Raw genomic sequence first — 27,615 nt, forward strand, 5'->3', positions numbered from 1 at the left:
ATCTGTTCAAGAATCCTCCTGGTCTTTTAAGGATAGCAATATGTAGTCAGTGTACTAGGAAAAAGGGGAATCTCTGCTCCCTTTCAGACAGGCCTGGCCAGTCTGAAGTCACACTTTTGGCTATCCTGCTGTAAACCATGCTGGGAAAAGGATGGAAAAGGGATTTTTGACCTATTGGTAACTTCAAAATTCTGACAAAAAATGTTCCTGGTTTAAAATAGTGGTAGGTTTTCTCCTTGAAATTAATCAGAAACATGGGAAGGTGGCGGTACAAGTTACTGCTCTGTTTTTGAATGGAAAAAAAAGGCAATGTGGGCAAGAATAATGCCAACGAGAAACAAAATTTTATCACTTTCAATATTTCAGCTTAAATTAAAAAAAAAAAAGGCAATATCAGCACTCACAATGTTTCGGTGCTGCTGATTTTGCATGTCCCTTCCTATCCCGCCCCCAAGATTGCCAAAAATTTCTTGGAGCTCAAATCTGAATTAACTCAGGACAGGAAGTTGGTCACAACCTGACCTAAGTAACTGAACTTGTTTGCAAGATTTAATAACATCTAACCCACACTGAAAGCTTAGATAAACCTACAGAAGTTGAATATTAAATTTCTGCCACCATGGCACAAAAATGGAAATAAAATTAAAGTGATGAGAAAGCAGATTCCTATGAAGATATTCAGTTTTTCTGGCTTGACTCCTGCAATGTAGAACGGTCTTGGGCAGAGCTGCCGGTAAGCCTGGTGTGAGGCTCTCTGCAGTAACACTGAAAGCATCTCCGGGTGGACCCAAGGACACTGGGATCCCATCACCACCCTTGGAGGGAAGAGTTTCTGGGCAAGGAGCAGGGTACATCGTGGTTGTCACACAGCAGCCCAGCCTGCAGCACTTCTGCTGCTGTTGGCCTTGCCAGGCCTATCTGTATCTGCCTTATTAGTGAGTAATTCGTTAAATTGAGTGTACTTGCTTGTGTTGGGGTATAACTTGATTATCAGACACATGCCCTATAGAACCAGAAATCCTGTTTTGCTTCTCTGAAACCTACAGGAGAAAGTATTATGGAATCTGTGTTACTGACAGGATACTAAGAACACATAAAGCTAGTCTAAAAGCAAAATAAAAACCTGATCTATCTGATTTAACCTGCACTAATAACCAGAATGACTTCATGTTAGGTCTAGAAATAGAGTATGGTGAATCGTACCTGCTGGAATTACCTGCAGGTACTGACATCCAACACTGCACTCATTATTTGTTTCCTATAACGTTTACACTTTTTTAAGTTACTGTCATTCTATTTTGGACTTTTTAATGACCCGTTATTTACTGGAGCCATGAAGCGGGCTGTCTTCCACACTGGGCTGTCTCATAAAGTGAAGGGCTGCTCACCAGCTTCCACAGACAGACTGTCCTTAGGCTTATTTCCAGCGTAAGCTTCCTGTTGACTGTCTACAGCCTTTCGAAGAATGCAGCTCTGTCAACCAGGCTGTAATGAGGCTGCATTGAGCAATCCTTATGCAGAGGAAGCTCCCCTCAGGGCCTAGCACCACGTCTGGGGGACTTGGCTGCTGGAGTAATGAGTATGCTGGAGCTCAAAAGTCTCATTAAACTCTCATCTGTTTTGATTTTCTTACATCTTTCCTTTCTTTTCAGAGTGAGGTCAAAAATACAGAAGCTGACTCAAAGAAATGCCAGGTCAAATTCCCCTTGCTTTTACCGAATTCCTTACCTTTGGTCAGCTTATCCTGCCTTCCCAGAATGTCAAATCCTGACTCAAATTGGCAATATTTCTTGTGCTTAGTATTAAACTTAAGAGACTGAAACAATTATGGCCAGTTTTAAGCAAGATTACTTTAACTCAGACTAGAAGCTTTGCAAGAATAGCTTTTCTGCAGAGTCAGCCAGAGGGAGTCAACAGTTCTTTATTAACACAATATGAATTCTGTAAAGAGGAAAATAAAGCATGCAATTGCGTAGCAAGGCCAGCCAAGAAAAATAGCTTACCCTCCAACATCACCAAGTCACTTGGGAAGCGGAGTGAAATGGAGTATGCTGAACATTTTCTCTTATCGGATTTGTTTATGAAAAATTTGAGCGATCACTTTTGCTTCTAGAAGTCAAGGTGTCAGAAGCAAAAAAAAAACAAAACACATCTCTTTTGGAGGAGAAAGAAGGTGCAGGCTGGGCATGACTGCTTTGTGTTGTTTTGCCATGGCCCTTCACCGACCTGTGCTTTAACCTGATGGTGTTGCTGTGGTGAGGGTGCCCTGGACAGGTCACCCATCTGGAAAAGTGCTGCTCACACTTGTGCTGTGTTGGCTCTCTCTGGACTTTGCCCTCCTTGTTCTGTGATGTTTTGGCATGTGCTGTATTTCTTCTGCCACCACCTGACTGCGAAAGGTACTTGAGGTATTTCAAGGGTATTACAGGTATTAACTGATTAAAAACTCTCAAATGCCTGTGCTCTGCCTCAACCTTTTGTTCATATGCTGGATGGAGAGTTGTGTGCGTGCATAATAAATTCAACACACTTGGGGCATGTCAAACTCCCTGCACGCACTGTTCAGCATATGCATCCTTTACGTCTGTCTGGGAAATTTGGGACCGATAGCTTGAAAACGAACAGAGAATCTTTGTGCTTTGATCTGCCCTTATTTAAATACTCAAATACAGCACAGTGTATACGCATAATAGTTAACCTTGTCTGTCAGTGGTTAAAACAACCCAGCCTACCAGAGGCAAGGTCTAAAACAATGTGATTTTTATCTGGTTTATAACTGCTTGCATAATTTTACTGTGGGGTGAAGATGGGTAAATCTGAGGTGATGGTGAAAGCAGCATCAGATGTATTTCAGCAGTTAATTTCCTTCTTGTGAGGAGCTCTAAGCCTGCCTTACTTCCATGGCATCAGTGCAGAAATACAATTCAGTCTGACATAACTGGCAGCATTTTTCACCTCCCTGTATTAAAATGATCTGCATGTGCATGCTGTCTTATCCAACTACTATATCAGAGCTGTCCTATTCAAGGATCCTTGTGCCTCAGACCTGCTGCACGTCCATGACTTGTCTTTAAGCGTTTGTAGAGGACAATGTGTAATCAGCATCTGTCAGGCATCACATTACTGCTTGGGAGAGTGGCTCGCAACTTCATTTAAGATCAATATCGCAGTGTTGTGCAAATGGCACTGCTTGTAGCTAAGATGACGCTTGCTTCAAAAGCACTTGTGATGGGGAAGAACTTCAGTGGGGAATGAGAAGTTGAAAATGTGGCATGATGTATTCTTAAGTTAAGAAAGCAACCAAATGCCGTGCTCTGAGATTTTCTGCTGCTAACATTCTTGTTCACTTTGAGAGATCCAGTTCTCTGTGGTTTCCATGAGTGTTTAAATGAACTCTTTAATGATAAATCTGAGGCAATTTCATGCATATGAAAGCAGTCACAGTGCATGATTTTCAGTGTTCATCCCAATTGGCTTGAGCAGCCTTATTTGAATAAATCACAATCAGGTATACACAGAACATAAAAAGGGGAAAAACCTGAGACTGATCTTGAAGAATATTGCTGAGAAAATGTATACAAAGTTAGAGATGTTTAAACATGCCTGGTCTTCAAAGGCTCCTGGTCAATACTAACAACCTAACAGTCCAGTACCAACAAAAATCACTTAGAATCTCTGCATTGGCAATTTAAAAGCAGGTGGGAAAAAAAAAAAAAAAGGAGAAACATTCTAGATGAGCTCAATTAGAAACTAGTCTCAGGCTGGTACTAAGAGCATCCATTTATCAAAGGTGTTAATTGAAAAACTTAGTCACCTTTGCAGTCCAAGAAACACACTGCGATACCTGGAGATACCAAGCTTATTAACCCTCACCTTTTAGTTATGTGAAAGAAAAATTGGAGTGGTGTGTATGTATACATAGATAGATTTTTGTTTACTTGTTTTCTGCATCTCTCTGGTGTATATTCTGTCATCTCCTGAAATTGGCTGATAATGGGGGCAATCTTAAAGACTGATTAAGAATTGAGTTCTTAATTCAATTCTGAGTCCTTTTGCAGGACTCAGGCATTGCCTCTCCAAATGAATTCTTTTGCACATGCTACTCTCAGTGGAATACACTCAAATTTAAACAATTATAAGCACAAAATGGAGCTTTTTTATTATTCTTCATTTATGTTGTGGCCTGATAACATGGTTTTTAAAAGTTTTTTTGGTACACAGGGCAAGTCCTGCAGAGAGTTGCTGGCAATGGGGCAGGAAGGGACAGACAGCTGGCCAGAGGTCTAGGGGCTGTCCTCTGGGAATGTGGAGCTGGACCTGCAGCCCACTCGTGGCAAAAGCAGAGCGCCCAAACATCGGTAACATCCTTCTTCCCAAGTGGTGTAACAGGTAAGGAAATGTGGGAAGCGCAATCTGAGGAGAAAGGCTGAAACTTGAAGGGCAAGCTGCTTATTCACTTGCTAACCCTAGAGGTGTGTATTTTTCTTCTCCTCTCTTTCTTCTTCTATTTTCTTCTTCTTTTTTCTTTTTTTTTTTTTTTTTAATAGTGGAGATCTAAATGTATTGCTTTATGGGCCTATACAGAGGATCAGTTCTTTGGAATGGCCTTATTGTAGGAAAGCAGAGCTCACGAGGGGAGGAATGTAAAAGTTAGGTTTGGACAGGAATGAAATACAGGCGTATACGTGGGAGAGGCTACAATCAGCTTCTCCCACCTTCACTCCCACCAGTTCCCAGGCCTCCCACAACTGCAAACCTTGCAATACATAAAGAATAAAAGCCCCTGTTATACATGATTTCCCAGAAGAGGATGACAGCGAAATGATATGTTGGGCATAGTGTTACCCTCTCTGTGGCAGCCACGAGAGCTGAGCCCGTGATGGGAAGCACATGTATGCAATATGGAAGATGGCAGAGCTCCGGCTCTGGAATTTGCTCCCTTGGAGAAATTGTATTTTGTCTTGGAATACTTTGAGGACTCCTGCAGCTACAGAGACTGCAGGCTTTAACTTACGGCCACACTTTAAACCAATATCTTCAAAATTACTTGCTGGATTAGATGCTTTCCAGAAAAATCTGCAGGAAAGAGCCAGTCTCCCTATGTGATGGGGAGCACAAAACAAGAAAGTAGATTTCCTTTCCAAGCCACCACAGGATTAATGTGTCAGTAAGACAATCTAAGAGGAGAGGGGAGTGTTTGAACAGATTTTAGTTAGGAGTGATGCAGTTTCTTGATATTATATAAATATCTCAGTAAGTACTGAACTCTTTTATGTAAGTACTGAGTACGTCTTTTATGCAAGTATTGGGCTCTTTTATGGTTCTGTGCTCTTTGCCCAAGTGAAACAAGTTTCTATTTGGTGAGGCATCACACTGAATGGGACTATGCTGAAATCATTATTTTTTATGAGCAGAGCCTAACAAGAACCAGCAAGCCCCTTACATGCAGTGTAAAATCTCTCTTCCTCTGCCTAGGATGATAACTCCTAATACTACAACTGCATAAGTCCTGAGGATGCCTGACACAGCAGACAAAACATAGTTTGTGATCCTAATAGCTGGGCGTGTTTAAAGTAAATTACTATAAATAATTAGATTTTCTGTTGCATCTGCACAGGGCTGAAACACGGCATGACTTAAAAGCCCTGGACTCTGACCTAGATAATAAAACCAACCTGATTGATGGAGTCTGACTAATCTCCCCCATGCCGAAATTCTCAGTAAAACTGAAACACATTGATTCTGGAAGGAGTGGATGAGACTCAGGTTTCAGGCAAGTTCTTGTTCCGCTCTCAGAAATACTATCTCAAAACCTTTGTGGTGTTAAGTCAGGATTCAATCCGAGTAGAGAATTTGGATGGACCAGCTTTAATGCTAACTTTGCACTGGGGAGGATTTACCTAGGTGCTTGCCAAACCTTGCAGCACACTGCTCATCTAGCAAATGTGCAGTTTGGTGCTCCAAAGGGAAATATGCAAAGTGCTCAAAGGAGAAAAGATGACTCGCCTCACCTGCCCTTGGCACCTTTACCAGGGTGCAATATTACCCAGGTAATATTGCTGTCACCTGGAGCCTGTACTGGCTATTTCATTATAGAGACCTGGAGGCTGATGAGATAACCTGCTTCTTCCACCCTGCTGCCCACATTTCCCTTTGCTTAACCCTACGAGAATTTGAATTATGCCCCATATTGAAGGGCATAGGTGTGAAACCTAGTGGTATCTTATGGCAGCTGAGCATGAGTCTAATTGTGTATTTTGACATTTGGCGTGAAAAACAGATGAGCTAAGGTACAGGTGAAGAAGGGCAAGGAGGAATGAGACCAGGATGGAAGCTGTCACAGCAGCGTCGTAGATGTTACACTGATTTCCAGTGGAAGCCTGGATTTTCTGTGCTAGACGGTGCAAGTCCCTTGTATGTGGGATTCACTTGAAATTCAGCACTTAAGTAACTTGTCAGCAGCTTGTTAAATAAACATGCTGGCATATTGAAACCGCAATGGCCTGATTCAGCCTTATATTCCATCAGACACACTGCCGCTATGGTCCCCCGTATGTAAACTCCGAAAAAACCCACTGTCAGTGAAAACAGTGAAAGGACTGTATTTCAGAACTAAATATATCCCTCTTATCCCGTGAGAAAGAATAACAGGCTGTCATTCACAGCCATATTCCCAACCATAACTCATATGCCTTCATCCTCTCCATAGTCAAATCAGACTTCCTGGCTGTAGACAATCGAGTCTTTTTTTTATACATCCACCTGAGCTTGCTTGGTGGCATACACGTCTGGGGACAGCTCTTGTCTTTCCATTGGACATGCTTTGTATTTTCCATCAGTCTTTGGTTCTAACTGTCCCTGTTTTTCAAATTGGTAGCTTAGGGTATTTTTTCCCCCAGTTATATGCCTCTTTCATCCCTCCTTTTCTGATTCTGCCTCTCTAGCTCCTTGTGAATGTTTCTGCTACCCTTTTGCTCTGCTTCTTGTGTCAGTCCATGCCACGTTTCTTTTTTCCCCACTTGCTTCCTTTCTTCTTTGCATTCTATAGAGCCAAGGCTGAAAATGTCTTTTCTACCTCCTTTGCTTGCTTTTCCAAAGAGATCTTTCTGTGGAGCAAGGGCTGTAGTTTGGGAACCACTGCTCTGTGCTTCCTGTTCATTTTTATTCACCTTACTTCTAAGCTTTTCCTTACTCTTTCTTTTCCCAGAATATCTTTTAAACACCTCTCCTCTGCCAGCCACTGACTCCCCAGTACCTCTCTGTCCTTCCACCAGGCACCAGTGGGACTCCTGATGCTTTTTTCTCTGCCTGCTCCTTGTTCCTGTATCCCAGCATATCTTCATTCACTCTGCGGCAGGAAAGGGGGAAGTGGGAGAATTGGTTCCTCCACCTGCTCTGTATTAACTTGCTGGAGAAGATACCTCTCTGTGGTAGAGTGAAGTGAAAAATCTGCCGGGCTGGGTCCCTTCCTCTTCCCCTTGGAATTTACTCCCTTGTTCCTTTCTTATTGATTAGGACTGTGCTGTGCTGCTCAAACGAAGAATAGATCAGACTGCAGAGCAGACCCATCTGTGCCAAGCATGGTAGGTATTGAGATGGATTACTGAAACAGAAACCAGCAGCAGACAGAAATCCTGTCTGCTGTGTGGGGACCCTGCTTGAGAAAGTAATACAGAAAATGCAGTGTGGGAGAACTGCGACCTAACGTACCCATTGTGCAGGGCACTACTGCAGCATTTCCCAGAAAAAAGCCCGATCCAACCTTTAAAACATGTGGAGCTGTATTATAATAAGCTGCTGGCAAGTGCAAGCCCTGAACCTTACTGGTGTTTGTGTCTGTGTGAGTATCTATGACAACAAATAAATCTGCTGTTCGGGAAGTGTCCTTGAGAATATCAGTGGGGGGTTGTTGCATTATGTCGGCAACACTTAGCGTTTTCAAGCTTTTAATTCCCAAGTATTACTGTAGATGGCTATGAGTACTTTAGGAAAATGAACTAATTAGTTACAAGATTTTTCTTCTTGCTTGCAAATGGGACCAACTCAGAGTAATGCTATTTACTTTAGCCGATTCCAGACTTTTGGACGTATAAAGGAATGAATATTTTTAGGAGCTTTAATGCTAAGCAGGAGGTTTAAACTCAAGGTCAAGGGACCCTGAATATCTGTGAGTCCTTTTCAGCCATTTAAGGAAGGTAGGAAGGGAAGCTAACCTAAATTTGTTATAATGGTCAGTTTTGCCTCTGTAGTGCTACAAATCCAAAAGTAGAAAGTGAGTGAAGCCAGGAATTCAGCCTGCAGAATAGTGCTCGGGATGGGTATGTCTGTAAGAACTGGGCTGGAAGTGACTGGCATGACAGGTCAAAGAGCAGCCTGCCCTTGGACTAACGCTGTGGTTTTGGTCCTTCAGTTTTCCCTTGCTGAACAGCAGCTGTAACACCCAGTACACATACTGAGACTTACTGCTTTGGTCTTGCTCGCTGCATCCATTTTGCTCCTGTGTGTCACTGTGCTGTTAGGAACAAGAGCAAGAATACACGAGGCATCCCCTGCCTGTGAGCAGAACCATACCCCTGGCTGCCTCCAGACTGTGCTGCCTAACCTCCTGAAACTGGGCCTGTAATTGGGAGGCTAGAGTCCCCTGTAAAATATTTGGAAGAATTATGCACCAAAAACATGATTCTGAGAGCCAAATCATAGGCAGCACTGGGTAGAGGAACGTGCTGTAAAACCTGCTTCCTCTCTCATCTATCGGTGCTTTCTCTGGGGCTTCGTGGTGGGTGTCTCTTGTGTCGCTGTCAGGCTTGAAGCACTCCTAGCTCGAGCATCTGCCTGCTCTTGTTCTCATCCCCCTTGTGTTCTACCCTCTGATGATTAACCTTCTCCAGGCTCTCATCTTGTGTTGACAGCCAGACCCATTTTCCAGTTCTGGCGTTAGCACGTCCCCACTGTCACTGCCTGGCACCATCCATTACAAAGCTCTGTTTCTCAACTGATCACAGATTTTTCAAACTTTTGACAATTTGGGCTGAAAGTTTAGATGCCGAACATCCAACTTACAAATATAGCTCTGAAAATACCATCCCAAATGATTCAGGTTTTTCCAGGAAGGAGACTAGCTGCAGACACCATTTTGCCAATGCTAAAAATGCAAATATTTAATTGGACCTATCCTTTTGATCTCATGATGTAGGACAAGGAGCTGCAACCCTCTGGAACAGATATATCTTTGCTGTCCCTGTAAAAATCCTACCTCCACAGGCTGAGTCTCTAAAAAATTTTGCCTACAGTCTATAGTCACCAGAGTTTTTAGGGCTTTACAGTTGAAAACTGCAGAGGCAGAAACTGGGGTTGTGAGATGGGATGGTGAAACACAGAATAGTTTGGGTTGGAAGAGACCTTAAAGCCCACCCTGTGCCACCCCGGCCATGGGCACGACCCCTGTCACCAGCCCAGGATGCCCCCCCACCCCGTCCAGCCTGACCTTGGGCACTACCGGGGATGGGGCACCCACAGCTCCTCTGGGCAGCCTGGGACAGGGCCTCACTGCCCTCAGAGGGAAGAATTTCTTCCGTGAATCTAATCTACATCTACCCTCTTTTAGTTTAAAACCATTACTCCTTATCCTGTCACTACATGCCCTTGCAAAAAGTCCCTCTCTAAAAAGGTTAAGTCTTTCTGAGCAAGTGATTTAGAAGGAAGCAGGTTGAGGAGAAAAGTGGAGGAGGAGGACAGAGTGGTCTGAAGAAGAACCATGCTCGTTACGGCTTTGTAACGTGTGACTGTTCAAATCTGAACGAGCTTTTAATGCCGCTAATGAATAATTTATATGCAAGTATGACAAGAGGTGTGCAATGCAAATCATGCCCAATGAAAAGATGAATACGTGTCTGCAGATGCTTGAAGTCCTGAGTGTTCCTGCAAGATGCTGAGCCCTCCACGGCACTGACATAGTTTTCCCTGAGCTTGCACTGGTGGTGAACTGCTTGGAGAGCAAGTCCTTGGGGTACAAGAGCATGCTCTTCTGTCTGTAAAACCCTTGAAACAGCCCTGATTTTGTTAAACTTGCGCCTAAAGTACATGAACCCCTCTTTAGAAGCTAACAGGAGTCTTCTTAGGATAAGGACTTAGCTGTGCTAAATAATTTCAGGACCTGACCCCATTTTCAGTAACAAACTGTCAGTCAAAGGAGAGATCATTCAGGTAAGGTCACCAACAACTTGTAGTGATTTAAGATATCTGAATGTCTATCTGGAAGGGAACAGCAGAGTTTGGAAAGCTGGTGCAGATGTGTTTATGTGCAGCAGTGGCTCAAAAGTTACGCTGAAAACTGGGAATCTTGACTTGCACCTGAGATATTTTAATAATCTTATTTTTGTTCCTTGATTATTTCAAACTTTTGAAAGTTCAATGAACAAAATAGGAAATTAAGTAAGAGCAGCAGGGTCCTTTGCATATGTTTTTAATCACTATGCAGAGCTGCCAATCACTATAAATTGAAGTGTAAATTCAAGGAGCCTTACAAAAATGGGAAAGCAACATATTTCAGAGTTTGTTATGATTTAGAAAGCAGAACCATTGATACTATCAATGCGTCTCTGGAGGCCTGACACCAGGGTTCAACTGGTATTACTGTTGCATATACCCGCTACCAAGATTTATCTGTGTTTCACCAAGTATGAGAAATATATGAATCCAGGGGATTCCTGCTGATCCCCCCCAAAAGCCATCAAGCCGCCTCCATTAATGTCAGCGCTCTCATAAATTCTTAGCACGCACTGAAGTAGGCAACTTCTGCCACTGCACAGAAGCTTCCAGAGGTGTCCCCTGCCTCCTGTAAATCCACGGACACCCAATAAAGTAGATTAACTGCAGATGGACTTAATAACAGTTGCCCCTCCTTTGGAATTAGAGGGGTTCACACTTTTAAAAGAGGACAATGGTGTTCCCACAAGCAAGAATGACTGAGGTTTTTTTTTTTTTTATTGGCTATCAGATCTTAATAGTTGATTCCAATCAAAGGGAAAACAGGTTGCAGAACTGTGGGCTGCAGTCCTGGTCTCTTCAACATCCTGCTTCTCAGATAATATTTTTATTTAATCCTCGGCACACACTCTCTGCTCTCCCCCACCATACACAAACAACCCTCTTGTTTATGATAACTTATTTTCCCTTTGCTCAAAGAAACCTGGTGGGTTATTTGTTCTGGTACTCCTCTGGTAAGCCAGTGATGCATCTGCATTCCATTCCCTCGCTCCCTCCAGCCCTGAAGATGTCTGCCAAAATTAGTCAATGGATAACTACTCAGTGGAAGCTTTAGGAATGTGTTAGGAAAGGCTTGAACATTACCCATTAATGTTTACAGCTCCTAATTATGTTAATTAATCACTCTTAGAGGTTGTCTCACCCTGCAGCCCAGAGGCAGGATTTCAGTTCCCACAGATGTGCTCTGAACTAACCGGCTCAGGCTCAGATGGCGGCGTGACTGCTTGCAGCAAGGGGCTCAGCATAGCTGACAAAATCTCTCTGTAGGGTCCTGTGCAGGTTTTGCTGCCAGGGCTATGCACTCTCATGGCTGTGGTGTTCCTGTTGGATTTTGAAGCTAGCTTTGAGTGTCTACACAAGGTACAGTTGAGCACCTGGGTGCAGGCTGAGCCATGCCCAGAAAGGCTGATGTTAGATGTAAGCTGTTCCTGACGAATGGCCTTTTGGCTTTGCAGGAAGACATACAGACAGCACCTTGTACTAGCACTAATTGTTACAATGCAGAGGTTACTGCCTTTACAAAATCTAAAGTTGTTACCTCTGTCAGAAAACAGAGGTGAAGCTATGGACTGAAAAACGGAAGTCATCTCTTCTGTCCCTTGCTTGGAGGTTTTGTACAAGACAAATCTTGTCCCAACATGAAATACAGCAACAATTCTGGATAAGTTGATTTAGAGACAACAGGAGTATCTCCTCCTTAGATTTTTTTTTTTTTTTGGAGTACTATTATTCAGCTTTCCTGAACCTTCTCTCTTGTTCTCCGTAGGCCTGATGAAAGAACAACATAGAATTTTTAGTATTTAGCCAAAATTTAGCAAATGTGCCCATTTGCTGTAGTATTGATGTCTCTGTAGTTCTGCAGGAAGACAAAGTACTGGGAGAGAAGACCCCCAAGCCTCTGCCATCCCCTTCCAGAGCTTCACCTCCACAACTCAGAGCTTGTCCTCGCCCTCCTGAAAAAAGGCTCAGAGGAGAAACACCTGGCTGCAGAGTGATTCAAAAGAAGCTTTGACTTCTTTTGTGACATTCTCTGAAGAACTCACTTTGTGCAGGCTTTCAGTGCACTGAATACATGAGGCTAGGAGAGGGTATGATCAACTTCAGTGAGCAGATAAGGACGGGAGAAAACTGTGCTGCAGATATAGACCTCTTTCTGAATTAGTTCATCTCTTCCTCATCTGATGCGATTTGCAGACAAAAAAAGATTCCCTTATTTATCCCCAGTTGCAGAACATCCTGTTTTTTTTACATTGAGCTCACAGCTACTTCTGGCTGGTAATTTTTGCACCCAAATGGAATGTTGCATACAAGTGGCTTGTGAGTGCGTGATGATCCTTTAATGATGACAGGGAAAACAAGTAATGACAATATGGATTAGGTGAAAGAGAGCGTTTCATCACCCATCTATAAACAGCTCCTGTGGGCAGTAACTCCTGTCTGTGCTGAATATAAAGCACCAGATGCAAGAGAGGCATTCCTCTGTAGGTTTCTATGGGAGAAGTGCCCTTGCAGGGGTGGCGGAGAAGAAGGAAAGGCATTTTTAAAGGTAATGGGGCATTGTAAAGAGTGGACTGTGATTAAGGGTCTGGTACTGTGTCTATTTGGTCATGTTCCAAGGAGTTCCAGACTGGAGCTTGCTCTTTAAAAGAACTGTCTGCCATTGTGGCTCGCTGCACAGAAACTAGTTATTAAGCAATTTTCCTATCAGCTGTTTTGTGAACTGGTGCCATATTTTGCAGAGACTGCTCTCTGTACTGCTTGGTTCCTTGGAAAGAGCTTCTGGCAGGCTGAGGGCACGTCCAGTAATCCCGACGGGGCCGGAGACCGAGACGGGTCCAGATGGACTCGGAGTGACACAGCTCCTCCGACCCAGGGCCAAGGGAGCAGAGGGCAGGGGTGGCGTGGGCTGGCATGGCCAAGGTGCAATCTGTCTCTGTCCTGTTGGCAAGACTTCGGCTGCTGATGGATCTCCTGGCAACTTGCACACACGTTAATATTAACTTCATAAGGAGCAATGTGTTTGGAGTGTGAAACGCGATATGGGCAGCGCCTGACACAAATGAATACTTGCCCTATTCTGTGGAGTTTCAGTGCAAAACCTCTCTATCCATTCATCTTCCTCTTGCCTCCTCATTGCCCAACCCCTGCTACCTAGGGAGTCCTGTGAACAGGCATATTGGCAGTGAACTCGTTTCAACAAAACAGTCCTGTGAAAAAGGGAAATATAACACGATCACTTCCTATTTCTATCTCCCTTCCTCTGCATCAAAGCCTGGGCTGGCTGTCAGGAATGCTCCAAATGAATAAATAAAGCACAGGAACCCCCCGCTTCAGAAGAAGTCTCACTCGCTCACCATGAGGCCTGGCCAATTCTTTTTCTGACGGCACTCAAGTCAGCAGGCAGAGTGAGAAGATCATTCAAAGCTAATCAGTAAAGTGTAAACCTATTATGAAAGCACATTTACCCCTCGCCTCCTCCTTCCTCGAGAAAACCAATCCCCAAATCTGTGGGAATAACACATAACGTACATAAAAGTTGCTATTACTTAGATCCCCTGTTATTAGGTCAGCAATGCCACTGATGAAATGCTCCCCAGAGCGCTGAGCAGAGGCATATAAATCCTCCAAGAAATTCACAGCATAATTTGTTACAGCTAGAGGGCATAAGATACATTACAGCAAAGCCTGTGTATTAGGCTCTCCCCTGTGATTCTTCAGGCTATCTCTGGTAATAAAAACCTCATCTTGATTTCTGATCCTTTGTATTGATTTCTGTCAGAGCAGACTTTTCTTAGACAAAAATACTACAACATTTTTCCATATAATAAGGGAATCCTTCTCTACCCTTCTCCCCACCTTTTTTTTTTTTTTTAAATTTAGGGATGAATCCAAGAAAGATTTGTTATCTGGGGACTGTTGGTATACACCGTGGAGAAGACAATGACGACAGTTTTTGCATATGCAGTGCAAAACCCTGAATGTGAAATTAAGAGAAAAATGTTTCTGGTCTGGAATAGCACAGGAAATTGAAAGTAAAGCCCCAGCTATGTAATTGCTACATTTTAATATAAAACTCTGTTATTAATATAATGGATGGAATGTGTGGGAGTCATTTGATTAAAATCCAGGCTCAGAGGTATATAATCACAGCAAGTATTAATTTTGGAGCATTTCTACTCCTGTTCCATGAATAACATAGCTACCTTGAAAAACAGGGAGGCCTACAGGTAGATTGCATTATGTTTTTTTTTTTTCCAAATGATCTCAACCGTTCAAAAAATCTTTCTTTTTTTTTTAGTATTGACCACAGGAACAAGGCAAAACAGAAATCTAGAAAGCTGTATGTGAATAATCTGCCACCCACATAAGAAGAGCTCCATAAAGTTTAATACAGATAAAAAGAATGATGGACACTAGGTTTATTAATTGTAGTGTTATATAAAAAAATATTTTTTGTTATAAAGTAATTGAAACTTTTTTGTTCAACCTATTCCTCCGGGTTTTGCTTCTTTTTTTTTTTTTCAGAGCCTATCTTCATAAGAAGTTGTCTTGGTTTTTGAAATGACTGAAGCTACTCCTATTCCCTTGTGCAAACAAAGTGGTAAATATTTATAACAGTTCTCTGTATAAGAGGAGAAATTTAATATGTGCTCATTGCTTTTGTAATCTGATAGTAGCTGTGCTGAAAGACAACACCTGCTAATTGTATTTCCTATCACATCCCTTTCCAATTGAAGGATGAAGTATGGAAGTTTGGGTTTATTTTTTTAGTACATACAGCAAAATTCATTCAAAAGAATCTTTGTTCCCTTTTAGCTATCTGTTTATTTAATAGACTACGGAAAATGGTAAACTCTGTCAAAAAGCCTAGTTAAAGAATAATTTATAAGCTACATTTAGATGTTGATCTCGTAGACTGGCTTAATGGAGAGCCAAAGTATATCCTGGCAGGTAATAATGTAAACCTTGACACTTCAGATCTGGCCCACTGCTCAGCAGGACAGGCAGGAGCAAGACACAACTTGGCTCTGCCTGACACACGTGCTTCCCCTGTGTAGCAACACGCTGATTTTTCTTTCACCTATTTTGGAAGCAAGTGAATGTGTCTGCCGGGAAAATTATTTTGGTCATCTCAATGAAGGTCTCCCGTGAAGAGCATCGTGGCAGGCAGCTCGGTGCCTCCTCTCTGTCCCACAAACCACGGCATCACTCAGCCAGATCCACATGAGCTGAAATATTGGGTGATGTCCAGCCTCCGCGGAAGCTGATGGCAGCTCTCCCGCTGGCTGCAAAATGGGGACGGGGTATTATCTGCCACATTGCTAAGTCACTAGAACAGATTTTATTAATGAGATCTGTCTAGTCTTGGCTGAAATGGGCCTTAGTGATTTTTAGGTAAGCTGAGGGACGGTTCATTTAAAAGAAGATAGTAACAGGCAGTATGATTGAATGCACTGCTCTGATGGCAACAAGTCTGTTGCTGTCCCTCTGCCACCCGATAACCCCACACCCAGGCACACCACGTAATTGCCATAAACTCACATGCAGCATCTCTTTTAATTGTGCTCCATCAAAATGATCTGTTTTAGCCTAAAACTGATTTTCATTTCATTTTAAAAATCAGATTGTTTTAGATGGGTGGGTAGAGAAGCAGTTCTCTCTGTGGTTATAACACAAGATCAGAGGGGAGCTGTTTTCTCAGTCTTTCTCAGTTGCAGAAGAACAACTTGTCTGACTAAAGCCTTGTGGATAAGCAGTGTTGTCGCTGATTAACTCTGTGTGTGGGTGTATCTTAATCCCATTTAATACAATCACTTGCTCCGGAAAAGCATACCCATAAAGCTATCTGAGAACAGTTAATGTGGTGCTTATACTCACACATTGGCTTTAATCTTTGTTAATTTTCGAGTCTAGATGAGATTTAAGACTACTGAACCTGACTAGATCAGACCAGACAACTTACTGGGTAGTTAAAGACTCCCTACAACTTCTTTAATCACATATTTATATGCTGGGATACTGACTCTGTCTGCCTACAGTCTTGAAGTCTCATCTGAAGTTGGGCCCCTGGGCACATCTGGGATATAAATTTAACAACAGGGTCCCATTTTGCTTGTAAGGCTTACTGAATAAGAAGGCTCAGCATTTAAACTCCACTTTCCTTCTTCAGAGTATTTCACAGATACATGAGGCTCAGGTCACTTATAAAATAGGTAGCAAGGGTTTTGATGAATAGCTCCTTCAGCCACTCCTCTCTGCCTCCAGTGATCAAACATTGGTGTCAGCTTCCTCCAAATGATTATTTGGATTGGTTAGGCTCTTTGGTATCTGCTGTTACTGCCTTGATAGGAAGGATTTTACTTTTAATAGTATCTTGTAACTGTTTTTAAAGAGGTTTACAGCTGGGTTTATTCTCTGGGAGATTGCCTGTTCTCTGTTAATCTCCTAAAGAAACAATTATACACAGTATTTCAGCTAGCTTTCCTCAACCTCTAGCAACAATATAATTGGACACGATTGACCTATGCTAGAGAATTACTATTAGATGAGTAATATTAAGCAAAGGAAATAAGATCTTTCTGTACCTCAGAACATGGGAGTTGTGGGAAGAGGCAGGAAATGGCAGCTCAAGCACTGTGCAGTCTGGGCCCTAAGAGCAGGGTTGATTTAGGGGATGGGGAAGTGCTTTGTGAAAACTGAGGTTTGTAAAATCCTGTGTTATTTTTAAAGGAGGGCTAGATGGGGTAAATATATACTAGAGTCTAAAAGGTAGATAAGATCCAGAAGTACAAGAAAAGAAAAATGGATTGTGATAAACCTGTGTGCTATTTTTATGACTTTTTTTTTTTTTAACAAACACGATTGCTGTTGTATAGTCACCAAAGCCTGACTGAATAGTCAAGGGATAAATAAGAATAAGAATCTTTTCATGAGAAAGATTTCATCAGAAAGCATTTGTGTTTCCAACTGGAAACTACACGCCAGTACACTGAAAGGTCCAGTACACTGAAAAAAACACCGAGTGATGAATGGATGTGACACCAGGTCACAAGATGAATACAACCCCTGTAACGTCACCAAGCAGCTCAAGACACAAAACCACTGGAAGTGATCATACGCAGAGCAGCTGAAATTTTGCTGATAAATCCTGGAACTTCTGGGCCCTGCTTCCCAATTTACTTTTACATACTAACCCACTGGATAGAGTAAATCCTGGAAAAAAATATCTGTATCACAGGAACAGTGTGTATTCCTTAGTATGAGGCTTTACAGTATTGCTGTATCAAAGTTGCCAGTTTCAAACTTCAGCTAAAGTAAACTTCCTGAGAGAACTATAGGTGTCAGCACTCAGTTTAAAAACGTGTAAGTATGTGCTTAACTCTACTGAGACGTGAAGTTTCACTGAGATCAGCAGCACTACTAAATAAAGTTATGTTTGGGGGAGTGTCTTCAAGGTCAGGCCTCAAGTACAAGCATACTTCAGATTCATAGAGGCTGACAGATAACACCACCAGCAGGCACCTGGACTGCAGTACCAGTGATGTGACGTGATTTGCTAGAGGAAATAATTACTCTTCTGTCTCATGGAAGTCTATGTTACTCTCTTAAACCTTATGTATCCAGCCAGGGAAAAAAGTCAGTGTTCCTAAACTGTAGGTATGCTTTTTATAATTACAAAGCTAGAGCCCGACCTAGCATGCAATTTGAATGCATCCCCAGTTTAATCTTTGTGGGCCTGATTCTGCAGTCAGTCTTTCAAGGTGCACCTCTGATCCCTGCTGGGCTGTGTAAGGAATAATGAATGCTCTAGCCTGGGTTCCCCAATTATTAGCCCTGCTGCTCGTTCTGCAGGTACTGCTTGCAGTGGGATTGTAAAGTGGATTTTGCAATTTGTAAGAACTACAAAATTAGGCTCCCTGGGGCAAATGGTTTTCTTGAGGGGCAAGGGTTTCTCTCTGCTCACCGACACTCGATGAAACATTGGCTGATCTGATCCTCGAGAGTTTCCTTGATATCAGGCCCCTCTGTTTCTCTCAGCTGGCCCTTGATAAATACCTCCTCGTTTCTCTCCTGGACCTCACCTTGCAGGGCATTTACTTGCTTGGCATGCATCTGTGAAGGGCTCATTGCCTTTAAGTGAGGAGGTAGGCTCTGAAAACGACAAGGGAAGAAAACAAAAGATACGAATGAAAAGAAACTTAATACACCCTGGAATGCCAGGTTGACAGTGAATCTCAGCTTAAGCCTTAACTTATTTGTGGGAAGCCAGGAAAAAAGCCCTATGCTCATAAAAAGTGCCTGGATGCACACAATGGCCTATTGTTAGTTTTTCAGCATTAATTAACAACATTGCAATGTACAAAAACAACTCTTTCAGCGTGGGATCCTCGGAGCTCAATGAGACAGGTGAGAAAGCTGCTGTTCTGCAAATGCCAACTTTATCCATGTCAGAAGGGTGCCAGAGATTTTTAATTGAAATTTCAAATGTTTGGACTTCCCATTGGTACTTTTTAATTAGCCAGTATTGTTTTTAATTTGTTCACTTAAAATTTTTATATGCACTGCTTGGTCAGTGGTTTCCTGGTATTTTGTTGCAGCTGGTCATATTCCTTTAGGAAATCGACTTCCCTTGAGGAACAAACAAACAAAAAAGAATAAACAAACCCCCAAACACGGCAATAAAAATCATAGCTCCCCAAGTTTCCCATGATTTGATAACCTTGGCAAGAAGGACTTTTAAACCAGTTTCAAGTCTTACAATAATAATTTCTGCTCCATGATTGATTTTACATGTGCACTTTAAGAGAGATAAAAATGAAAGTCGTTCTGGTATGCAAATACAGAAGCATGAAAAATACCATCTGTCTGGGTGGTCTGAAACTTTATATTTTTTAGTTTGCAATGGCTGATAAAGTTAAGATGTTCTCAGTGTATCATGAGCTATTCCTAGCTTGGAAGGTAGAGAAAAGAGTATATTGAAAATAAAAAAAATTAAAATAAGCTTTGATTTTTTTTTTCAATTCTAGAACAAAATATTTTCCATATACTTGGAAAGTATTTATATTTTATATTGTATGTCATATTTATGAATGGAAAAGAAGATAAAATCTAATAAGCTGGTTTTGTAATGCAGTGTGTTTTACTCCTCGAAGTCAGTGACTCACATATAGGTGGCAGCATATGTGAACAAAAGCCCAGGACTCTTGGTTTGCACAACCCCCCCTGCATTTCTGCTCCGGCCTTCCACCTTCAGAATGTATAGAGATTGTCCTCAAATCAGCACATCTCACACTAATTTAGTCATAAATTCTCCTTGCTCTGGTGATGTATTTTCTATTATGCTCCAAGTCCTAATTCCAGAGGACTCCCGCAAAGACAAAAAAGCTTCTATCAAAGGTTTGGCCAGCTTACATTTAAGATCTGTTATTCAGTGTTTTTCCATGCCTCAGCCAGGTTCCAAAAATCACTAACAAGTGCCAAGCAAATTTGGTTTCAGAAAGTACACAGCACGTTTGCACACTATCCAAAGTAAGCGTTAGAGGCCCCGTTCAGGAAAGCAATTTACTGCCCTGCCTGCATCTGCAATGTGTGACTTGCACTATGCAAAAGGAATTGGTCAAGGCCACCGGTGAGAAAATATTCAGAAGGATACAAGACGAGCAGCATGCATTTGAACAGCAGCTGCACATGCTCTGATCCTGAATATATGACCCAAAGATGTTGCCTTTCACCCTGAGATCTTATCTTCACCCATTTCTCACTTTCCATTAGCAGTCAAGTGTTTCCAGTTCTTCCCACAGCAAGTATTTTAAAGTATGCACAGGTAATGTTGGTGCTATTTATTTGTATTTTACCTGTAATGTTAAATGCACCTCAGAATAGCCATACCTAGCAGACGTGATGCTAATTCCTCAGTGCTCATTTGGAAACCAGTGGAGGGCCCAAGAGGCTTGCTTCCCAGATTGCAATCTAGAAACAAGATCCACTTCCCTTAGGCAGTTTCCCACTCAACTATTTGCTTCACTAGTGCAATGCTCAAGGGACTGCTGTTCTTAGAAGTTCCCATTAGAGTACTAGTGCCTAGAGGTACTGGTACCATTGCTGCTACTGAAGGGACGAGCAAGCTAAAGCCAACACAACTCTTCCATGTCTCTGTAGCACAGCCTGCAAATAGGCAGTGTGTTATGCACAGACAACCTGCTAGTTTTTCTAACCAGATGCTCACTAGGGGAAGTGAGGGTAAGGGATGTTTTATATACAAATATGTTTTCCAGCGTTTCCTGGGAAGATATGCAAGAAGAATAGGGATAAGGGAAAGAAACCTGGGAAAATAAGGGAGTGAATGAATATTTCCATGAGCAAAGGTAGTTGTGGTGAATATCAGAGGTGTCCTGCTGGGTGGGCAGAAGGTTTCCCTGGCCCATCTCCTTTGAGACAGAGGCAGAAAAAATGGAATCAACGTTCAGGCCAAGGCAACTGGGCGCAACAGGCACAAGGATATCTCCAGCTTTAGTATGGCTGACTTGCAGTTGATGGAGAAAGAAAGGCTCCTCTACAGAATTTATCTGAACACTTAAGGATGAAATTTCATGAGCTGGCTCGTTAGATGAACAGCTTATTGGCACTGGAAATGGCCAGTTTCTACCTCCACTCTGTCTGCTGGATGGGTGGTCCCTGTCTTCTCCTGCACAGGCTCTGGCACTCACCTGACCCTGCAGTGAACCAGTCCAGCTCTCTAAGAAGTAGAAAATAATCTCCTTTATCTTTTCTCCCTCTCCCATCCCCTCAGGTTAATTCTCTCCCAGGATAATGAGGTGAATCAGTCAACCAAGGCGGCAGCTGAGGGCCAGAGCCATTGCAAGGGGAGTGGTGGGTGAGCGCAGAACAACACGGAGGCCCATGGAGCATGTAAAAATATGGAGGCAGAAAGGCCCATGCAGTAGCACAGCGAGGAGAGCTTCCCTTCACCATTTCTAAACCTCGTCTTCGCTTGGCTCCTCTTCTGAACTGCTCTCCAGTGGGTGCTTGGGGAGCCTGTGATGATCAGCTTCTTGTCACTGCGAATTTACTACCCCCATGTCTCATCAGTACCTAAGGCAGGTGAGGTAAGAACATGCCCACATGAGCAAGACCAAAAGTAGGAGATTCTTATCTCTCAGTGAACTAATACAGATCATACCTATGCTTGAATTCCAAGTCACGAAGCTCTAAGCTAACTGTCTCAGATGCTGATAGCAACAGAGCTACAGAACGTGCTCTGATGTGCAAAACCCACCCAAGGCCTTGAGTAAATATTTGTGCAGCTACCTGTCTGGTCTCCATATGGTTATCAATATGTCTGCTGATATTTGTGTATGAGCTGCAGTCAAAGCCCTAAGGCTGAAGTACAGACATATCCTTCTACAACAGCTTATAAAAAGAAGCTCTGTTGTATTTGCCCTTCGTGTTTTCCTCATTCTCTTTTCCTTGTACTGTTTTACTTTCATAAAACAAAACAAACAGGAACCACAGGAAAACACCTACCCATGAGTCTGGTTACCCACCTTCAATAACTCACTAAAAAAAGGGAAAAAAGAGATGAAAGAGAAGAGGAAGGCTGGTTAAGACCACACTCTCATTGGACTGTCTTTTCTTCCAGACCTATTCCTTCCTTGCTGTTAGTATTTTCTAAATTAGGGTACAGCCACTGCTTATGTGGAAAAGAGTTTATTTACAAGGAGGAAAAGGCTGTTGCTGACATGAAACGTGCTGTTGCTTGATTGCTTCCATTGCTGGGAAAGTGGAGCTGGCTCGGAGCTAGACGGCCAGATAAGCCGGATTCACGGGGAGGAGGCGAGGGGCTGGAAAGGAGCCAGCGAGATAGTATGACATGGCAGGTACAAAAAGACACTTGATCTGAGTGGGAGTCAGCTCCGGCAGGCAAGCTGTTGTGAGGAGTAATGGCGAGTACGTTAATAACAAATGACTGCCTTTGAAGTTGGCCTAGCGGTGGACAGACAGTTGCCAAACAGGGGCTCGTCCTGTAGTGCAAAGCCTTGGAACGAGTACACTGCAATTCAGATGGGTGAGGGGGAGCGCGAAGTGAAGAGCCAAGCTGGTCATGATAAATGAGTCCTGGAGGATTCGTGGCAGCCTAATGGGGAACATACGCAACGCACCCTGTTTATGAGTGAAGACCAGGAGGCCTACACATGTCAGGAACCAAAAGCTGGCTTCTGTTCTGGGGGAGGAGGAGGAAAGCATCGAGCAGCTGTGAGGAAGTCAAGCCACAGCTATTGGATTTTAAGGGAAGCTTTACAGGTGAGCATACAACTGGCCTGGCTTTTCATGCGGTTACTTTGACATCGATGCAGTCATGTCAACAACAAATGAATTGAACTTGGTGTCTCTCAGGATTTTCCAAGCAAATTCCAGCTGGCTGGGCATGAAAACTGACTGAAGAACTGCACAGAAAAATGGCAACAGGAAGAGCATGAATTTTGTTTAGTAACAGGAGGAATAAGGTTCTGACACATGAGGAAACACCAAAAGAACTTAGGTGTATGTGGGCTAACATGTAAAACAGAGACTTAAAAACTTAAAAACTGCTTCCTTGGCCTGTAAGAACTGATCCAAGTGTACTTCAGGGTGTGAAAGATCAAGATAAAGAATCAGTGTTAGAGTATAGGTAGGGAACAAGAAGATGAAATAGATAAAATTTGAGTGTGGAAGTGAATTTAACAACATCACCTAAAACAGACATATCAGCAGCAGGAGCTGCTGGAGAGATATACCAAGATGTCCAGATGATATTAGTTTAAAAATGATGTAATTGTACCATTGTTTTATCTGTCAGTTCTCTACCATCTGTTGTACATTTGCAATGCATTTTCAGAGCAAATCTTTTCTTCTTTTGTCAAATAAAAGTCTCAAACTGAGGAAAGAAAACTGAGTCCTCAGGGAGCCTGTACAATGGATGGTATGAAATGTTTTAGACTTTTACAACACCTTAAAAAAAAGATTTGGATAGCACGTGCAATCTGAATTAGAGAACGCTGTTTCCATTGTCTTGCTTTACAATTGAAGAAATAAACTATGTTAAGTTCGCTTTCTCTTGACCCAGTGTTCTCGTCCTAATCACAGAAGTGTATGTCACCCTAAACCTCATTGGTTTCGGAGTTCAAGAGATTCCTAATCCTGCCTTCGTTGTGAGGAGGCAACTGCAAAATGTTGGAACTTAAATTCATCCTTCAAGCACTCTTGGGTCTTCAGAGGGAGACGGCTTCAGTGGCGTTTGTGTTCTCTCATCAAGGAGCAGACTTCAGAAGAAAGTCTGTCTGAAAAACCTTTGCCCATCTGATGATGCAAGAGAAAATAGGTATTGAAAGGGCAGAAACAGTGCCAAGACGGAAGGTCAGTGCAAGAGGATGGTTTCAAACAGCCCCAGCAGGAATGTCTCCCTGCTGGCTAGTCTTTGACTTGTCCCTTGCTGTATTGCAGATCTGCTTTCCATGCACCCCCATACTTGCTCCGGAGCTCTGAAGAGTTATACTGAGACGATATGACGACTGAAGCTTTACAGCTATCTATACTTAATGTGCACGTTAAGGAAGACAAAAGCCAATTTATTTCTAACATCACTTCTCTCAGTGCCTCTAATGTTTCTGCTTCTGAATCAAAGGGAGGCATTCTACAGTAGGACATAAATAAATAGCTTTTCCTTGGGGGAAGAAGCATTTTCCCATCTTAAAGAAATTTCTTTGGCCATGTGAAATTCAGATTTGTTAACTTGCCCTATAAACAGCAACTCATTTAGAAACAAATTACAAATATTAGATGGAGACAGTGAACTTGATAATGCAATGCTGCCACATCAGTTGTAGAATAATGCATCTTAATGAAGGCTTCCCATGTGAATAAACCATTATATTTACAAGCTTTTCACAGTTAATGACCCAGAACTGGATAACGAAACTCACATTTTTAGTGTGGTCCTCTGTCAGCAAAAGTATACATATTAATAATTGATGTTGCTGTAAAAATAGGGCATAATAGGAAGATTCCTGAGTTTGTGGGAAAATAGGACTACATGGTCCATTAACTTAAAATGCTTATCTAATGTTTGATGGGCTTTGTCTTTAAAATCCTTGTTTAAATTAATAAGGCAAAATGGACATTTGTCTAAAAGAGAATTTTGTTCCAACTCATCAGTCACAAGCACGCTGATGAGAGAGCTGTTTGATCTTCTGCTCTTTTCTGCTCCCCCTATCCTCCCCAAAGAGAGCTGAGGTTTTACCAAAGTGGAAGACCCACCAGGAGAAGGAAGGAGAAGTTCCCTACACATTCCAGGTAAGCCAATGTGATGAAAGCCTCTGTACATGTTCTCTTTCACACGTAGGAATTCAGTGGCATAGATCATTCTTTCCTAGCTTGAAATGTCTGTCTTTCTGCTTAGTCAGCTCAACAGCTTTTTCCAACACAGACTGCTTTATTGTTCATTATAAAACACTTAGAGGTGTGCAGGCTGGCTGAACATGCTTAAGGCTAGATTTCTACATATAGGAGGCCCCATACTGTGGAACTAACTGCTCTTCAATTGTTCCATTACGACTACACTTACAAGGAAAGATAGTCTTCATTTCAGAGAAATAAATAAATTCATTCTATTTCATGTTTTAAGGCTACCATTCATATTATGCCTGAAAGGTAGATTTACTGCAGCTTTTATTACTGGGTACTTAATTTAGGACAGTTTCCTTTCTTAGATCTGAAACGGCACAGCTGAAAGATATACAGTATGGTTTTAAGAGACTTTTCCAGTATATGTTCTGCTACAGACCGTATCGTCCAAAATTGTAATCTTCCAATAGATGTAGTAATCGAGTAGCATTTTGTTGCTCAGTATCAGAAGTAGCAGAGTTTGCTTCTCTGGAGGACTATATTTCCTAAGCAAAGTAAGTATTTTTAAGGGTCATTTGTTTTCACCAGTAGTGAAAGTGAGATTTTTACATTTGGACTACACAGACAAGTAGCTCCTTACTAGCAGAATAAAGGAACTTACTCCCTAAACAACCAGGGTCCTGTTCCTTACTAACTTATTATACTGAAATTTAAGCTGTGATCCAAATTCTCTTTAAAAGTTTAATATATGAGTTAGCTATGCTCTTGCTCTCTTGTTCCCTCAGTGTATTTTGTCTGGCTGCAGGAAGAATGTATTTTGAAAAAGTCTCATCTGATGAATATTGTGTTCATATAGATTCCATGGTACACAAATGGTGATAGCCACATCAATTATATGGCTGAATTCCTAAATTAGGCACAAAAAAGGAACAACTAAAGAAAATATATTGCATTCATTAAAGCTTCCCTACTATATGATTCACTTCAATGGCTTTGCCAATTAAAGTAATTGTCATATGCATTCAAACAAAGCATTTGTAGTAAGAGGTCTTGTTAGAAAAATATTGAAAAAGGCTGTTTCATAGATTTATATAATATATAAATAAATATTGACATGCAACATTTTTTCATAAGACAAAAGAAAATTTGGACTGGGAGAAACATTCATATTCATGACCATAGAAGTTTATGTAATTATGGTTATGTTTATTTAGATATTATACCTGGGCATGCTGTCAAACATACTAAAAATGGCAAGTATGCTTTGGACTCTGAAAGGCAGTGATTTCATTGCTAGTGTGACTCTAGTCAATGAGAGCCAAAATATTTAGTGAGATTCTTGTGTGCCAGCGTCTTACTACTTCAAAAATAACCAGGTTTGAAAATTATATTGAAAGCCTAGCAGATTATTTATCACTGTTTAGATGTGTATGCATGCCTGGTGAAATAAAACTTCTTGCTGATGTTTAAGCATCATCTAGGTTGCAAATAATAAAAAAAAAAAGAAAAAAATAAAAAAATCTTAAACTGGATTGAAACAGTCTGGTTGTCTAATACTACTGTTTTTGCCTATTTCCAACAACTGAAGAAATATTTTAAATTTTATGTATTTATGGAATTTGCAGTTTGTTAAGTCCCATATAATATTTATTTAGCCATAACCTTGAATGTTTATACAGAAGGCTATTCTGGGAAATGCTAATTTTTTTCCGACTAGATGAAATGAATTATATTTATCAGGAATTTAAAGAACAAGAAATGTTTGGCAGACTCTTTTCTCAGATATAAATAAAAGCATTACCCAAGACAACATGCCTAAATTAGGGTATGTTTAAAAGAGGTAAGCAGGAGAATACAGTTATTTATTTAAGACCACATAGATCCTTTCATGTGAAAAGGATACAGAAGGAGGAAGACTAGTGGAAATACTATGTGAGAAAATTGTAGATAAGCACATATTGTACCACTAACTGTTTGGCAAGGGTTGAAATTATGGAACAGAACAGTGTGAGAGCTGTGTAACCGCATAAGTCAATAGATTTATCTGTGAGACAAGAAGGCATTTATGCGTGTGCATGTCCAAAGCATCCAGGGTTCAGTCCTATAAATTGTCAAAGCATGTGAAGCACTTGGCTTCAATGGGATTGATTACTTGTGCTCGTTATGTGACAACATGAGCAAGGGAACATCCAGGGCCTTTGGAATACTCCAGCTGCAAAGCTGCAACAGTAGGCTGGGTCCCTAAATTGAGACAGATTTTGTCTTGTCTTTTTGTATTTGTTGTTCCTAGGCTCCTCCTCCCCTTCCATAAATCAATCATTGCAAACTTATCATAACATTTTATGCTAAAACCACTTTTTCCTCTTTCCAGTAGCAAGTGTTTTGAGATTGTAAGTATAATGTCCTGCAGGGTCTACCCTGTGAGGAGAGCCAGTAAGTGAGAAAGCTGCGTGCAGATTCATTATTGGGCTGTTCTGCACCACTTTGAGACAAAGCAGTTGCCAAAAACCACTCTGCAAATCCATTTACGCCAGGCTGACAGCTAGCTTGCACTGCTGTGGAATGGAACAATCACACATCCTGTAACTGTGGTGCTTAATGACAGAATTTATGAGCTAAAAACAGACAAGTGCAAGTATATGCCAGTTTAAAAAATGGAAAAATGGTACATTATAATTGGCCTGTAACTGCAAAATAGCCTGAGCAAGAAAATACAGGTTTGTTTGGACAGCACATGCATGTTTTCCAGACAATTTAATGTTTCCTTGCAACATCAGTGTGGTCAGTGTGGCTTAAACACAGACCTTGGCCTGGAACATTGATTGTGGTGCTAATGCTGGGGCTGGCAGTAAACAGCACTGTGGCAGCGAGGTGAGGAAGATCAGGAAACAGGTCAGGATACAGTTATCAAGATATATGTGCTCTTAGTGAGGGTTGCTTCTCTTTACAAATTAAACTGGTATTGCAAAT

The 27,615-nt window shown here is 41.8% G+C and overlaps 1 protein-coding gene across 5 annotated transcripts in view; it reads right to left on the reverse strand.

Moving 5' to 3' along the window:
- The window catches only part of DRC11 (dynein regulatory complex subunit 11), a 109,124-nt gene that overhangs the window by 62,827 nt on the left and 18,682 nt on the right, over positions 1–27,615 (reverse strand). For all 5 annotated transcript variants that reach the window (XR_014586182.1, XR_014586183.1, XM_083842214.1 and 2 more), the window contains exon 6: positions 18,230–18,417. Coding sequence is in view for 3 of the 5 variants with exons in the window: in XM_083842214.1 (XP_083698340.1) it covers positions 18,230–18,417 (188 nt within the window). In the remaining 2 variants the exon portion in view is untranslated. The remainder of the gene's footprint in view (positions 1–18,229; positions 18,418–27,615) is intronic.

This window comes from Anser anser (assembly GCF_964211835.1).
Source record: "Anser anser genome assembly, chromosome: 6".
Classification (NCBI taxonomy): domain Eukaryota; kingdom Metazoa; phylum Chordata; class Aves; order Anseriformes; family Anatidae; genus Anser; species Anser anser.